At 35.1% G+C, this 17132-nt stretch overlaps 1 protein-coding gene across 2 annotated transcripts in view; it reads right to left on the minus strand.

Annotated features, from left to right (window-relative positions):
- Nucleotides 1–450: 450 nt before the first annotated feature.
- The window catches only part of BRINP3 (BMP/retinoic acid inducible neural specific 3), a 396963-nt gene continuing 380281 nt past the window's right edge, over nt 451–17132 (minus strand). For both annotated transcript variants that reach the window (XM_059905817.1, XM_059905818.1), the window contains one exon: nt 451–1567. In XM_059905817.1, the coding sequence (XP_059761800.1) occupies nt 451–1567 (1117 nt within the window). The remainder of the gene's footprint in view (nt 1568–17132) is intronic.

The following is a 17132-nucleotide window of genomic DNA, read 5'->3' on the forward strand; positions in this document are numbered from 1 at the left end:
CAATTAAAAAATCTTGGGGAATTTTCCTCAGGTTCTAACAAGCTATATCAAAATAGAACTCATTTCATGGAAAAAAGGAATCCCACAGCACTTCTTTTTAATAACTGTTCAGCTACAAAATTTTATTGGTATCTTTTTATGTTCCCTCTAGAGGATGTAATGCACAAAAGCATTGCCACGGAACATATAAAATTACAAATGAAATTTATTGTAAAAAGTAGAATGTTTTCTAGACTGGTGTCAGTATTTATTTCATTCAGAAACCAAAACTGCAGTATAATATATTCATTGTCAGCAAGTTCATGTGTGTAAATTGCCATCCAATGTTATTGACTGATATAAGACAGATATTGAAAAGACAATTTAAATTTACTCTTCCAAACATAAACCGTTCCACAAAAGCACTGTAAAAACTCCTTCAAGATTTTGGGTTGTGCTTGACATTTATGGTTAACTACATAATTTGGTCGTGTCATAATCCACTGTGTTTGGCAATTTGGCATTAAACGCCTGCAGAGCAGATTGGATCCTCACCACCTCACTAGTAGACAGCTTGAGTCTATGACGAAGCAAGCAAGAGAAAAGATCTAGACGACGCTGACCGGGTGGGGAGAGTTTATTTACACGGTCTCTTATCTCTAGAAGTTGCAAAAGTGCTGAGTCCTGGGATCCCTGAGTATAGGGGTAGTCCAGCTGCAGAATCAGGTCCCGAATTGCTTCCGGGTCAAAGTGCATGCTGTAGCCAAACACTTGAATATTATTGATTTTCATATAACCCAGGTTCCGGGAAGGGTCGATAAACTCCAGAGGTTCGTAGTAAATGCTCTCGTTGCCGTTGGGGCCATTTGACTTGATGCGACTCCTCAGGTAGATGTGCACTGTCTCAAAAAATGTCTTCCACTTGTTCCCCAGAGTCAGCGACCAGTTGTAACACTGCAGGGGGAGGTCCAGCTTAGTCCGCTCCCAGTCGGGGAAGCTGTTTTCATCCACAGGCATAAACCAGCTCTCAGAGTGGCTGCCTCCGAAGGGATTGACGTAAACGGCCAACACCGGCTCCAGGGTGCTGTTTTTAGTTAAGCAAATCTGTAAAGAGAGACCCAGGATCATGTGCACCAGGCTCGACTTGTACTTGTTGCTCTTCAAGGTGAGGAGCATCCGCTTCCGCCAGGAGGGGTCGAACCAGCTGTTGAGGCGCATGTCGTTGCTGATGAAGATGGCATGGACCTCTAGTCGCCTGTCCGTTTTCTGCAACAGGTACTTCATCTCGAGATCTTGCAGGTCGGTCTCGAAGCCGATGTAATGATCGGTGGACTCGGCGACCTCGGGCTTGCAGAGCCCCTGGCTGAGCATGTAGCCCGTGTTGCAGGCGCCGCAGCGGGTGCGGTTGTCAGGGGCGCAGGTGAGGCAGGCGGACGCGTCGCCCACCGTGCAGGGCAGGAAGGCCGTGCAGACCACCTGGTCGTTGGGACACGTGCACGAGTGTGTCTCTTCTGAGAAGCTGCCCAGGAGCCCATTCTCATTGCAGTAGAGAAAAGACTGGATGCGAGTGAGCCAATAGGCTGAGGTTCTAAGAACAGAAAACAAAAGGATTCTATATAAATACAAAGGCATTTGTGTTTGTGTGTCCTGCAATCAAGTTACCTTAGGTTTGAAAGCTTCACTATCACGTTCTTAGGTCCTTCCCAGTCAGTTATTTAACTGTGATATTAAAAAAAAAAATCCATAATTGGAAAGATATATACACATATAATATTCATATCTTTAAGTATTATGTATATATAAATTATGTATATATTTTTTCGTTCATTGTACAAGATTAACGATAGATACACTTGATTTGAACTGGAAAACTACATGAAATACCTTCTGAAGACATTGCATGTCATCTCACTAGTGTAGTTGGAAGCTGACTGTGACTAACTGGGCTGGTTATAGTATTGAAATGATACCCAACAACGGAAAATAAAAATGGTTTTATCATCAAATATCTAGAGTAGAATTAGAGTGTATGAATGACGATTGTTCATTCATTCACTTAGTTTCACAGAGCACTAATGCTGCAGGAAGCCTAAATAGAAAGTTAAATAAAAATGAGAGAAAAACAAGAAACTTTAAATTGTCAATCAATGGATTTAAATCCTAGGGTTTCATCAACATTGAAAGAACAAGTACCCACTGAGAGGGAAAATATTATTAAAACATGTTTGATTTTTATCCTTATGGTCTGCTCAAGAAAATTGTTGAAAATATCTCATTAAAACCAACTACAAGTTCTCTTAATAAGGGTTAAGTGTGTTAGTTGAATGTGTTTGATTTGGATCATTAACATTATTTATATCCAGAAATCAGGCTAATCATGATGCAAATTTAAGATCTTACTTTTCCTGTTTTCCCACATTATTCAAACCCTTTTAGTGTGTTTAAAATCTCAATAAAATAATGAAGGAAAAGCGTGTGGCCGTGTAATCAGATAATTCTTTGTTTTTATCTTGCTGCTTTCTCATACTAGCTGCATGATCATGGAAAAGTTGAATGGCCCAAGTTAGTGATATCTTCCGTATTGAGTTCTTGTGAGAAATAGGCTCAGACTGGACGCATGTGTTTAGACAATTGTATAGAGCATGTGTCACAGTAGACACTAAACATTGTATCTCTTTTTGGTATTATGCCTTTCCAGTGTTCATTATTCAGTACATATGAGGCTTTCTACAAATTGTACATATTGTACTCAATCCTTTAGACTTATTACACTGCTGCCATTTTAAAGAATTTGTATATGCTGGTAAAATACAGGTATTAATCTGTGTAAATAATCAATAAAAACAATTTATTATCACATTCAGAACAATATATGAGCTATATATTCATTTTTGTATATTCATTTTTGGTCTCTGCTCATTCCCCTTTGCAATATAACACTTTTTTTTTTTAAGTAAGCTCCTCCCTGTTTTTCCAAATAAATTAAATAACTCCTTAATTCCCTCTCATAACATTTACTTATTTTATTCATAGTGCCTTTTTCCACTTAAAATGTTATATTGTGTACTTACTTGTTTATACTCCATTTATCCCATTAAATATAATATTCAGCTTGCCAGAATCATATATGCTTTGCTTATAGCTTTATATCCCATGCGTAGCAGAATGCCTCTCATACTTAATGAATATTAGATCAAAGGCATAGACGAATTAAAGGAACATTTTCTCAATAAGCATATTTTTAAGTGAAATTTAAAGCCCTAAACTGCATATTTAACACAGTTTTGAAGACCTAACTCCCAAGTTGTAGGAAGTGGGGTTTCACAACATACACTTTGACATTTGCACACAATTAACTCTATATAAAAATCTTAGTAAACATATATTTTAAAAAACCTTTCTTTTCCAGATTCCCTAAATGGAACTGTTTTCTGTAGACCCAGAATAAAAGGTAAAACCAAATCAAACCCAACCAAAACATGAAACATTTTCCTCTTAATTATTTCTTACACTGAAAAACACTGACTGGGAAACTACACCTATAAAATTCATTTCTAACTTTCTCAAGATACTTTAAAAATAAGTTCTCAGGAAAACTCTCCCAGGAGGATGCCCAGGGGTTGTGAAATAGGAATGACTGGCACTTCGTGAGCCATCATCTCTATATGAGTATCTCTCCTCCTCTCCTCTGGTTCCTTGTTTTCTTGCTGCAGAATAAATGTGCAAAAAGTTTCCTTTTTCTGGTTGAGGAAAGAGCCTGATTCATTATTTCTGTATTCAGTCTCAGAATATAGAAATTATTGCTGACTTGTTCTTTCTGCAGTTACTGATATATTTATTTCATCAATATGCTCTCAATGAATTAATCTCTCTCGCTCTTGCCGTCTTTCTCTCCTTCTTTCTCCTTCTCCTTCCTCCCTCCCTCCTTTCTTTCCATTTTTCTTTCTTTCTTCCTTCCTTCCTTTCTTTCTTTCTTGCTTGCCTGCTTGCTTTTTCTTTCTTTCTTTCTTTCTCTTCTCTCTCCCTTTCTCTCCTCTTTCTCTCTTTCTGTAGTTCTATTTATATCTATCTACTATAAAGCATATAAAATATATATGCTATCGGATTGAAAATTATATTTTCCTCCTTGGAACCAAAGCATACATTCCCTGAGTCAACTCATCTCTCACTGTAAGCTCTCATCATGTTTCCAAATCGTAGGGACAAACAAAAAAATGAAATAATAGACCTAAGGCTGAAGGCAGAGCTCACAAAACTAGGGCACCATAGAAAGACTCATTTGGACACTTTAGAAAAGCGATGGCTTTTCTAGCTTTCAGTCTTTTCCAATCCTTTTCACGTGCCTGCAGATGTATTACTGAAGGAACGTGTCCCAGCTTCGGGGGTTTCAGCTTGCCATGTGTGAATGTTGATAACCTGGTGTGCTGTCAAAGCTCCTGTTCCCTGAGGCAGAAGAGCTAACACGCGGGTCTTCTTCCTTGCTGCTTCTGGTCCTTCCCCCCAGTACCTACCTTTTGGCTGTTTTAGTGCATTTCACAAGTAGGGAATAGATTTTTAAAGGAACAAGTTTCGATAATTAGACTTTACTCCTTGTAAAATCTTGGTGAAGGCAGTGGTCAAAAATAGAAAACAGAGCAAATTTCAGGATTGTACATGGATTATTCACTTACCCAAAAGATCACTCTTTTTTCCCTGACAAAGTAAAATTTAACTTTTTCTTTTTAAATCTAAACATTTTTTTTGAAGAGAAATGTCTTCAACATTAAAATTAGGGGGTAGTTGGGCTTCCCTGGTGGTGCAGTGGTTGAGAATCTGCCTGCCAATGCAGGGGACACGGGTTCGAGCCCTGGTCCGGGAAGATCCCACATGCCACGGAGCAACTACGCCCGTGAGCCACAACTACTGAGCCTGCGCGTCTGGAGCCCGTGCTCCGCAACAAGAGAGGCCACGATAGTGAGAGGCCCGCGCACCGCGATGAAGAGTGGCCCCCGCCTGCTGCAACTAGAGAAAGCCCTCGCACAGAAACTAAGACCCAACACAGCCAAAAATAAATAAATAAATAAATAAAAATTAAAAAAAAAAAAAAAAATTAGGTGGTAGCAAGTATTTTTTTTTAAACTCTTTCCTTTTATACCTAAGTATTAAAACAAAATAATGCTACATTTTCTATTCTCATATATAACTTTTATTCACATAAACTATTTAGGATCTACTAGGGCTAGGATAGAGGATGTAATGTTGAAAGATGAACTCCTGGCAGGCAGGTAGGTTTGTTTCTTTTTATCAAACATGTGGTCTTGTTCCTGACATCTACTTAATAACACTTCAATTAATATTTACTAAACAAAGGAAGTAGGAAAGGAAGGAAAAAGGAGGGAGAGAAGGAGTAAGGAGGGAAGGAGAGAGAAAGAAATTAAAGTGAAGGAATTATACAGATTATAGAAGAACAGAAGAAGGAAACTAGGGGAAGACAGTATTAAAGCCATTGACTTGAGAATGACAATGATACAGAACAATTCAAGGGGTGTAGGAACTCCTTTTCCATCAGGAAGTAAGTGTGCACTTGAAAATAATTTCTAAAAAAGCTTTAAGATGATAGTGTTACAGAAAGGAAAATACCTTCCAGAGTTAAGTTAAACTTTTGGAAAAAATATAATTAGCTAAAAAGCCTACAGCCTGTCTTTATTTGAAAAATCAGGTAGCAAACTAAGTTGAGAAGATTAGACACACATTAAATTCAGTTGTCTCTGTTTAATCTGTAATATTCTCTATGTATTGAAAATCTGCTCTTCTCCACAGGACACATGTTATGTGAGTGTCGAAAGAGCACTAGACTGGGAGAATGAACACTGGATTTCTAGGTCAGACTTCACCTGGTGACCTGCGACAAGTCGCTTAGCCTCTTTGAGTGAAAGTTTTAGAATTCAAAGAAACATTGGTTCAGATCTTGATTCTGCATGACCCTGGGGAATGTGTACAGCTTTCTGAACCTCAATGGCTAACCCTGCGTTCACCTGTTGATCTGTTGTCAGGATGAAGTGATGTAACAAATCCCATCCCAGGTGGCACTTGCCATCTGGTTCTACAAGGATTAAGTCACTAGCCACTGCAGCTGCTGTCCTTCAACACCCTCCGAAAGGAGTTCAAGGTGGAGATTGGGAATGAGGCACTCTGTGCTCTGGGAAAAACTGGCAGAACAGGCGTTCAGATAGATACTTTCAGGAGAAGATTTTATGAGCCCAATTCCTGTATCTCCTCATATCCAGAAAAGCACTAAAATCATTAATGGTGACATCTGCTCCTCGTGATTAGCAGACAGTGCCTGCCACAATGTGTGCTTGACTGTGTGTACACCCCCCTTCACTAAAATCATATATAACACTGACCTTCCCCCCTACCTCTTCAGAGCAGTTTCTCAGAGCCATCTGAAATGCTGTCTCCCAGGCTATAGTTCTCATTTTGCCCCCAATAAAACTAATTCACAGCTCTCAGATTGTGCATTTTTTTCAGTCGACAATGTTAAATGGGATTGGCAAAACAGATTCCTGGACCCCACCCCAGACATACTATAAGAACCCCTAGGAGTAGGGCTCAGGAAGCTCTTTTTAAAATATGCAGTCCCACAGAAAAAACCAGTCTTGGCAAAGCGAAGAGCATTGCACTAAGAGAGCTATATTTGCAAAGGACTTGAGGTAGGAAAGGTTTTGTTTTAAGGAACTAAATGAGAGCCCCTACAGCTGGAGTGAAGAGAGTATCAGTGCAATATTAGACTGTGCAGTAAGTAGTGGCCAGAACAGGCAGAGTATTGTTTAGGTTTTAAATTTATTCTATGTGCAGTAAAGAGTGGTAAAGAGATTTAGCCAGAAGTCGATTGTATATTTAGCAACCATCTTTCTCCTTGTATTATATCAATAGTATTTTAAATATCAGGTAAAGCTGATGTACTTTTAATAAAATGTTTTTTTCAGGGCTAAAATAAAATAAAATAATAAAATAAAATAATAAAATAAAATAAGCAGTCCTGGAGAAATGTTTTGTACACAGAAGCTGTAAGTTTCCTATGTATGAAAATTAACAACCAAAACAACTATTAGGGGCTCTTTAAATACCAGTTAGCTATCAAGCTGTAAGAATATGTCCAGAAGAAGGTAGGGAAAAGTTAAAATTTCTGTAGAGAAGAGGGCAGCAGCAGATGGCTTTGAATTAACATGCATTTGGGGCCTTGTGGCCACCATGTATGCTAAATTTACAAACCCTGCAATAGAAAATTTTGGCATACACATACACAGAAGAATAAACCAAACACTAAAGCCTATTTTAATAAATTCTACTGTGTTACAGTAATAATAATTAACTATTTAGTGAATTTCTCTCGTATCATGGGCCAGCCACTTTGTATTCGTTATTTTTAATTCTTCACAGTAACTTGTAAAACTTAAACCCATTTTAAAATTTGAAAAATACTGAGGCTCAGAGTTTCAATGACTTTCTCAGTTATATATCTATTAAGTATTACAATGAAGACAGACTCAGAGAAGCAAGTCTATTTTTTTTATAATGTGTGTTGAATAGTGAGGAAAAATGCTTAACAAATGACTTTAGGAAAAAAAATACTTATTTTCATGCTGGACAGCATCAAAGATAAAATAACTTTTAATTATTAAATAAAATTAGGCACTTGAGTGACAGCCCACTATATTGGCTTCAATCCACTTTTGTGAGCTAAACTATCAACTTTGAATATTGTTTCCTTTAACTCATATGGAAAATGGGAATAAAATATAGGTTGTTGTAAGAATTAAAGCACAATTGCTGGAAAAGCCCTTAAAGAGTGCCTGTGCACAGAATAAATGGTAAATAAATGGAAATGCTTATTCTTATGATCACTGTTATTACTATTGTTATCTTTTAAAGAAATAGCATCGTATGTGCTTTCTTTATTACAAATGCTATTTTCTTCCAGGAAATGGAAATTTTCATTTTATCTTCAACAATTTGTGTATTACATGCATAATCTAACTCTTTATCTCTGCATTTCACTTTTATCAAATAGACCTAGTTATTGATAACACGACCAAGACTGTATCACATCCCAAGAAAAAGAATATCATTGTCAAAGGTCCCTTGGTTATGAGTCTCCCAAGGAAGCATATGTATGTATATGTATCACATGTGTATATAGATACACATTTATAAACCTATAGATGCATATATACATACACATTTTATTTTTATGAACTTGAATTCAAGTATCTACTAAAACTTTTGGCTTGCAGGACGACAATGAAAAAGTGAGTGAAGCAGTTGAAGATGTAGGTCGTATTTTAAAGATAATATTAGCCGAGGTAACATTCATTGAGGTTTTCTCATGTGCACAGTTTTTTTACAGGCATTATTTCATTTAATTCTCCCAATTCTCACTACTCCTTGAAGTAAGGACCCTTGTTATCCCAATCGATATTTAAGGACATGAGCTGTAAAAAGCTTAGATAATTAGAACTTATAGAAGGTCAAATAGCTGGTAAGTGGTAGAACTGAAAGTGCATCCTGGTCTTTATTACTCCCAACAATTTGGGAGGTATGACACCAAAAGCACAAAAGACAAGAGCAAAAAAGTAATAAGTGGAACTACATCAAACCAAAAAGCTTCGGTCCAACTAATCTGTAATTCATTTTGTTGAATGGTGTACACAGAAAAATCTGCTTACTTCTTAAAGAGCTACTGAAACATTTTGTCCACATCTGTGTTGCATTTAACTGTGCTACAGTTCAAGAAAAATCAATAGATATGTCTTCCTTCTACTTATAAAATATGAAAAGAAAAAGTCAACATTCAGGGTATGAAATGTGAGGCACATGAAGAACACAATTATTTTACTGGACATAAAGGGAATATATCATCAAAAAAAAAAAGAAATAGAGTCCATGTCTAATTTTCCTCCAAAGATTACCAAAAATCGAAATATTTTGCCTACTGAATCACATTAGATGTTAAGTTAAAAAGACTTGAAAAGCATTTATTATGTGCAAGTTCAGTCTATTAAGTATTGTAATTGAGGAATATTGACACAAATGCAATTACTCTGCAAATATGAGTAAATCAGGTCTCTCCTTTGTGCTTTTATAACATCCTGATTTTCACCCACCATAATATTCATTATACCAAGTCATTATTACCCAATCATCTGTATCTCTCATTACATTATACATGCTGTGAGGGAAAAGATATATTTGTTTACTTCACCATTTTATTATCATAACATACCTAAATCAGTTTACAGTGTTTATGCTTAAGTTTTCCTATTACAACCTTTTGAACCTATTAGTCTTAAAATACGTGTATAATGAATCCAAATCTGAAAATCTAAACAACATAAATAGAATATTTTAAAATAAAATTTATGAAGAGACCATTTAATTTTATCTTTCACAGATCTGTTCATCTCTGACCCTAATATTTCAAGCTAAATATAAATTTGACATGAATGAATAAATTAATGAACAAAAAAGAGAAACTAAAGAAGCAAATTCAAGGCTAAATTGTTAATGTCCTTGGTTGTATTTATTATTTTTAGCATTTCATATGATTTTCTTGATATCCAGTGAGTGATAAACATTTTCAAAAATTGTCTTATTTTCATAATTTCTGTTTTTCTTTAAAGTATATTTCATGACCAATTTCTCATCAATTTAGAAAAATACAATAAAATGTTCTTGTTGGGCACTGAAAACTTGAAAACAAATTAAACTATCATTTAAATAATTTAATCAAATTTTAATACATTTCTAAAAGTGATACTATTTATATCTAAAGCATATTTTTCAATTAAATAAAGAAAATATAATTTGTCCAAATTCAATGTCCCTCTAGTCATATAACCATGAACACAATTATAGTATGAACTGTCTATGTTATGCCTGCATTTGTGTGATAAGCATCTCTCCAAATTGAATGTCTCTGAACTCATTTTCTTCTCTCCTAATACAACCATGATTGTTATCTACAATGATGACTCATCCCTTCCTGTCTCAACTAAAGTAAAACTTAGTTTCTGGAGGTCCTGTACCTGCTCTTTTTGTCATTTTATTACATTTGTGTACCTCCAAGCTAATCTTCCTAAAATTGATCTATTTCTTATTGCATGGCACCCAATATCTTTCATATAAAATATATATTTTGCCTAACTTTTAAAACCCTTTACAATCAGACAACACTTAGCTTTCAGTACTCCATAAAGTATGTTTTCCATTTAGGCTCTCCCTGTTCCCCTCCCTAAATATGCCAGCTCAATTTCAATCACAATGAATTTTCTTGTTACAGAGTTGAATGTCCTTTCTCCTCTGCTTAGCCAGTTCAAGATGCAAATTGAATCATTTTTACTGTAAATAGTTTTTCTTAATAATCCTACTTACAACAACTTAATTCTTTGAATGAGTATATTATTTATCTATATTACCATATTTGTAATTAAGCCATGTACAGCCATATATTATTGTTTAATAGATTCTTATTTCATTATTTCAACTAAAGTATACCATTCATTATAATATCTATAATTTTTACATGTTAGTGTTCATAGTTGTAATATAGGCTCCTCAGAAAGAAGAAAATGAATGTCGTTTCATTGGAATCCCTAGAGACTAGTAAAATTTCTTCCCATGCAACCCCGCTAAACCAAATTGCTAAAGCAAAATTGAATTATGGATTTATGTTTATGGAAACATGTCAGAGGAAATACTTTTAAAAACTCCTCAACACAAAATGCCAAATAATTCTGGCAAAAAATTTTTAAATGCATTTATGATATGGAAAAAAATATGGAGTAAATTTCAGAGGCTGAAATTGAACTAAAAGAACAAATATGTAGGAAGATGTGGGTGTACCTGATCTAGAGGTTTTGGTGGCTGTGTTGGGTATAGGAAACAAAGTCCAGGACACCTGAAGGGCAAGAAGTTGAACTGGAGACCTGCTCTAAGAAGCTGGGAAGACTGAGACTATGCACTTAAAGAAAGAGTCAGCTTAAAAACAAAACAAACAAACAAATAAACAAACAAAAAGGCCTAGAAAAGGAAGAGAGCAAAATGAGTGCCTGCCCTGACCTCACTGTTTGTAGAAGAGAAAATACATAATCTACAAATTCAAAGTTTTTTGCAGAAAGTACATAATCTAAAAATTCAAAAACATCAATGAAAATCATGACTTATTTTAAAGTGCTCCAAATTGTTTTATTGCGGCAAAATGAAATATATACTTTCTAAAGGAATGCACATCCTTTACATTTTATGAAGGACTTGAAGAATCAATATAGATGAAATTATTTTGACCATTAACTCACAGTAGAAAAAAAAAAAAAGAGGAATCAGGGTCCCAAGATTAAAAATGTGCAAAAGGCATAATCTTAACACCATAGACTACAGAAATTGGAATTATTTGATATTAAAGTCAATTATCAGGAACATATTTAAGTAATTTCAAGGTAAAGTAAAATATGAGAGAGGCACCAGGGGTTATCAAAACAAATCTGAAAAAACAAAGGAACTAACATGATAATGGTGATGATGATGATTTTAATTTAAACCTTATTAAAATGTAAAACAGCAGATTAGCTAAGCTGAGCACAAAATTGGTGAATTAAAGATAAATGAGATAATAATACTGAGAATATACACCACAGAGAGGAAAAGAGATTGAAAATATAAAATATATCTAGAGGATTATGTTACAAAAACTGACAAATACCTAATCAGAGTTCCAGAGGCAGCAAACAGAGAAAACAGGGGAGATTCTACATAAAATTATAGTAAGTGAGAATTCTTCAAAATCGATGAAATACATAAATCTTGAGATTCATGAAGCACAAAAAATTCCAAGGTTAAATAAATAGAAATACATACCTATTCATGTCATACTTAACGTGTAGTTCTTGTTATATGTAACAAACTTTTGTTGTAAATAACAAAAATTAGAGGTAACAAAACATAAAAGTATTAAAAAAATTTAAAAAACATTGAAGCATAAGTAAATCAATGCAGTTACATTCACAAAATTCACAAATAGAAAGCCTCATTAGGAAAGATATCAATTCTCCACAAATGTATTTCTATATCTAATGCAACTCCAATAAAAATTCCTTCAGTTTTTCTTTTTTTAGTTGAAAATCAGTAATACTAGAGTGGCTTGTCTTCAATTAACCCTCCCAACAATAAGTTATAAAGTTTGAGCAAAATAGAAAGAACCACTAGTTAAAGGGGTTACAGAAAGTCCAAAACAGTCAAAAGCTAAATGAGTTTTTAACCTAAAGGAAGGGAGCAGCCCCAATGGAGAAACTGAGAGCTGCAGTCCTCTGGTTTTACCCTAAGGGCACTCCCCAATCTGGGCAACATGCGGAGGATGAAACTCAGTCAGAAACGACATTCTTAAAGGCTTGATGTGTGCAGAATGGAAATGGGGAGTTGCCAGAGAAGATGTAAATTGAGGAAAATAATTCTCAAAGAAGCAAACAAAGAAGAGAGAAAACCCTGAACAAATTCCCCTCAAATCCATGACTGACTCCTACCTAAACTCTACAATTGTGAGACAAACTTTGAGGAGCCAATCAGAAAGCAAAAGCTGAAAGATCTGCAGTGCTTAATAGAGGCTGTATTTCTTGCCTATCACAGATGAGACAGTGTTAGCAGTTTAGATATCTCCAAAGTAGAGTGTTTTGGTAAACACATTCAAATACCAGAAAAGCCATGTCTTTGGAGTAAAGACTGTCACAAGGCTAAAGATTAGCCCTCAACTAAGTGTTGAACTAGGACAGACTCACTGTAATAAAATGTTAAACCAAATATCTGCAAAGACAATGTAGTCAACAAATAATAAAACTGCCTGCCAAGTTAAAAATCAACATTATTCCAATAAAATAACATACTTCAGAGTCAATATATACTATCATCTACAATACCCAATAAAAATCTGTAGTTATGAGAATTGTGAACAAGCAAGCAAATGTCATTCATAGCAAAGAGACAAAGCTATTGATGGAAACAGATCCCGAGACAGCCTACATCATTGGTATTTACAGACAAATGTTGACCTGAAACAAAGAAACTGCCAGATATTTCTCCAGCAAAGATGGGTTTATTCAAATTGCAATTTTACCTATTAAAATAAAACCTAATCCTCTAATTATTCAGGACAAAAAAACAGGATAAGGCATTCTGTGCTTTGGAAAAACAGGTCCCTTAGATAATTAGAGTTCTCTCAGAAAAGTAAAAATGAACCCAGATTCTTGCATCTTTCCATTCACAGAAAAGCACTGAAATTATTAATGGAGATATCTAATCTTCATGACAAGCAGTAACCTTTTATTGAGATGTGGTTTGACTGCATGTTTTCCCTAGCCAACATCACATATATCCGGCCACTTCTTCTTATCTCCTTGGAGCAGTTCCTCAGGGCTATCTGAGAGTCCTCAGTAAGACCCTAAATAAAACTCAACTCATAGCTCTTACATTGTGTGTGTGGGTTTTTTTTTTTTTTCAGTCAACAGTTTTGACACCCATGAAGGACTCAGAGCTGACTGCTCTCCTTCACCTGAACTCTACAAAGATCTGGATCCTTGGTACCAACAAGGGCCCCTTACGCCCATCCACCTCCTTGGTGAATCCAGATGAATTGGGTGAGTCTCTCCTGGTCTCGGATCTCCCATCTTGGCTGACAATCCTGGGCTTTATTCTGTGGTTGCTAAACGCCTTGATATGAGGACTAGGTTTCCCTTGGACTTAAGTTCAAGAAGAAGTATCTGGATTTCCCAGTTGAAAGACACTGACAAGCTTTTGCTCAGTTGAAAGACACTGAGGAGGTTTGGACTGGGTTATTAGGTAGGAGGCTGATCTGATGCCTTTGTTAGAATTGGCTATTTTAAACAGGGTTAGTTGGAATAAATTGAAGATACCATATGAGAGCTTTCAGCTCCAAAGATAAGGGCCACAGCTCTTCCCAATCGGTACAGCTTTCTCAAGCAACTGAGAAATTTATGGGAGTGGTGGAGGCAAGTCCTCATACCCTGCAGCACTGTCATAGGGAAAGCCACTCATTAATTTAAAAAAACTCGCTTGTCTAGGGATGCACACATAGGGATTTGCCGTCCATTGCTCCAAGCACCCATGGTGGTTTTAGACTGCCAGAGGGAGAAACCAGAAACTGAGACATACAATTGCTGAAATAACTCAATTGGAGGGTAATACGTACAGGAGTTAAGCTCACAAACAGCACAACTGCCTACCACGCAGTTTTCAATACTAATTTTATCCTGACAAACCAACTTTAAAATGAGGGATAAAGACTCCTGAACAAGACAGAGGGAAGTCAGATAGCCAATCACCAACTAACACAATATGTATGGAGCTTATTCTTGCAAGTGCTCACTTTATTGGGAACTAAGAATATCTTGCCTTGAAATGGCCAAGATGGAGCTCTTTTAGCATTCCAAAACTGGCTTTTGTGCAGGCAGTTAAAGAAAGCCAGCTTGATAAAACATCTTTTCAAAATTCTGATGCTAAGGGAACAAAAGTCCTTCTAGGAGACTTGCATTTCCCTCACTGGGCCTTTGAGATGTAAATGTTGTGCAGGTCACTGAACTCTGACCTAGAGCATCTCCAATTCCTGAGATTAAGTTAAAATAAAAAAGGGAAAAGAGGCCTTTCAAACTTCAACAAGTAAATTTAACTTATTCTAATTGTTACTCATAAACTAGTGAGTTTTATATTGTAATACCTGATTCATAACTAAGTTTTAAAAATGGAAACTATGACATCTCTGTGTCTATCTGGATGTACGTATCTCTGTGTATGTATCAATACATTATAAATATGTTTCTACCTTTGGGTGGTATTGCCAAAATTAATGGTAAATGAGTTCTATTTAATAACTTAAGAGAAAATAAGTGCTTATATAAATTCTCAGAAACATAACAGAAAGAGGGGGGATGGGGGGATGGCTTGGTCCAATGTCTCATGAAGTTTTCATGGGTAATCTAAATATAATTGTTGGGAACAAGTGAATTAAATAGACATAAATGGAGTAAGAGCTTTTAGGTGAACTCTTTAAGAATAATTATGTTTTATGGTAGGTCTACTTAAAAATAGTTTCTCCAGACTTTTGGTAACTTGAAACTTTAGAGTTTTGCTAAATTAAGTTAAATGATGGAAGTTTATTGAATATCTAGATTCCCAAATAAAATAAGATACTGAAACATTAATTACTGAGCATAGGCTCTTACAAAGAAACTAAAGTTATTTATGACTATTAATAAATATGTTTGGTGCCACACTGAGACATTTTCTATAAGAAAGTACATGTTTTTGAAATTATGAATAGTATTTATAAGTTTATCATTCTACAGAATGCTAATGTAAAAGACAGTTTATAATTGCTTACTTCTTAGTTTTCACTAGAAATTAAGGTTTTAAAGGTTAAGATTTCTAATTAAAACATTTAATTAAAACCACTAAAAATTAAAAAGTAAAACATCTTTGTATGCAAGGAATAAAGTAGGTATAAGGAATGGAAACGCATTTTGTAAAGTGAAAAGAAAGTAATTTTGTCCTAAAAAGAGGCTAAAATGACAAAAAGAGACAATCTGAAGGTAAAAAAGGAAGTTATAGAAGGTTTGTGGAAAGGAGACGATGGGAAAAGAGTTTAATGTGTGGTCAGGACTGGCTAATTTAGAATAAATTTGAGTAAATAAATTTTAATATTAAAGGTAAGGTGGTGCAAAAGTAGAATTTGGTTTTCTCTCTGTTAAGAGGACAAGACTTCTTGGGATGTTTATCTGCTTTTGATAACAGATTGTAAATTTCTTCACTGTTTAAGTAATCTGTTATAACTTCCTGTATTTGCCTTTGAAATATTTTATTGTCATTTTGATTAAGTGAATAAGTATTGTTTCACAGTGATCTATAATCCTATTTGACCAAGTGTTTTAAAACCTTTTGATATCTTTGACTAACTTCCCAAATCAAATTCTAAATAAAGTTCTCTGACCTCTAGCTAACTCTGGGATGTTTCAGGGCCCCTGAAACATCTCAAAGAGAGATATTAAATTAAGTAGCTTCATTTGGCATGTTAAATTAGATGGAAAGCATTGTCAAATGAGTGGTAATAAACCTTCTTAGGTTATATTGTATGGATAAATGTTATTAATATGAATGTTCTAGAAACTATTAGAAATTTCGAAAATTTGGATATGCCCTGGTATAATGTTATCAGTCATAATTCTAGTTATTATTTTAAGAAGTTATATGTCACAGAAATAACCAAATTTCTTTGACAATTGCATTGTAATCAGATATTCAACCATGCCATGTTAAGTCTTGTCACTTACAGATAGTTATTGTTTTACCCTGATGCTTTTGCAAAAATGCTTCATCTTCTAGAAGATTCACAGAAACCACTTTTGACAAGTATAAGTTTCTGATAACTTTCAGATCCTAAGAATGAACTGGATAATAAATCAAAGAATTCTAATGGAAAATCTGATTGTTTCATGAAACTGTTAACAGAAGATAAAGGTCAACAATAATTAGTTACATATGGCTGAATAATAATTTTTATGACTTTTTGTCTGAAATATTACTGGCTTTAGTCTTTTTTTTTCCAGATATAAGAAAACCTTTCGCTTTAAGCTAATTATGACTTACAGCAACTTGATAAATTATACCTTTGTAAATAGAATTGAAACATTTACCTTTTCTCTCTACCTGACCCCTCCAGAATTTGGAAACATTGGTTATATTAGCATGGATTTGACTACAATGTCATATTTGAGAATATGTATAGAATCAAATATGACCAGACAACTTTAAAGAACTAAGGTGGACTTTGTGGAGCCATAAAGCCCCTTGGAAAAACAACCTGGTACTTTGCTCACAGGGTTCCCAGAAGCCTTATCAGCTAAATAAGTAAAGACACTTCCTGGCAGGTGCAGGAACCCCAACATATTTTGCAGACCTAGAGAAGAGAGGAATCCATCCAAATCTGTAGGTACTGCAGGCAGAATCCAATGGCAATTCCTTGGCATGGCTTTTCTGTCCTTGAGAAGCCTTTTAAAAGTTCAATCTGAGATTCCTTATGAAAAGTTCCAGTAAAGGCAATTTAAAATAACATA

The sequence above is a fragment of the Balaenoptera ricei genome, chromosome 1 (genome assembly GCF_028023285.1).
Source record: "Balaenoptera ricei isolate mBalRic1 chromosome 1, mBalRic1.hap2, whole genome shotgun sequence".
Lineage (NCBI taxonomy): Eukaryota > Metazoa > Chordata > Mammalia > Artiodactyla > Balaenopteridae > Balaenoptera > Balaenoptera ricei.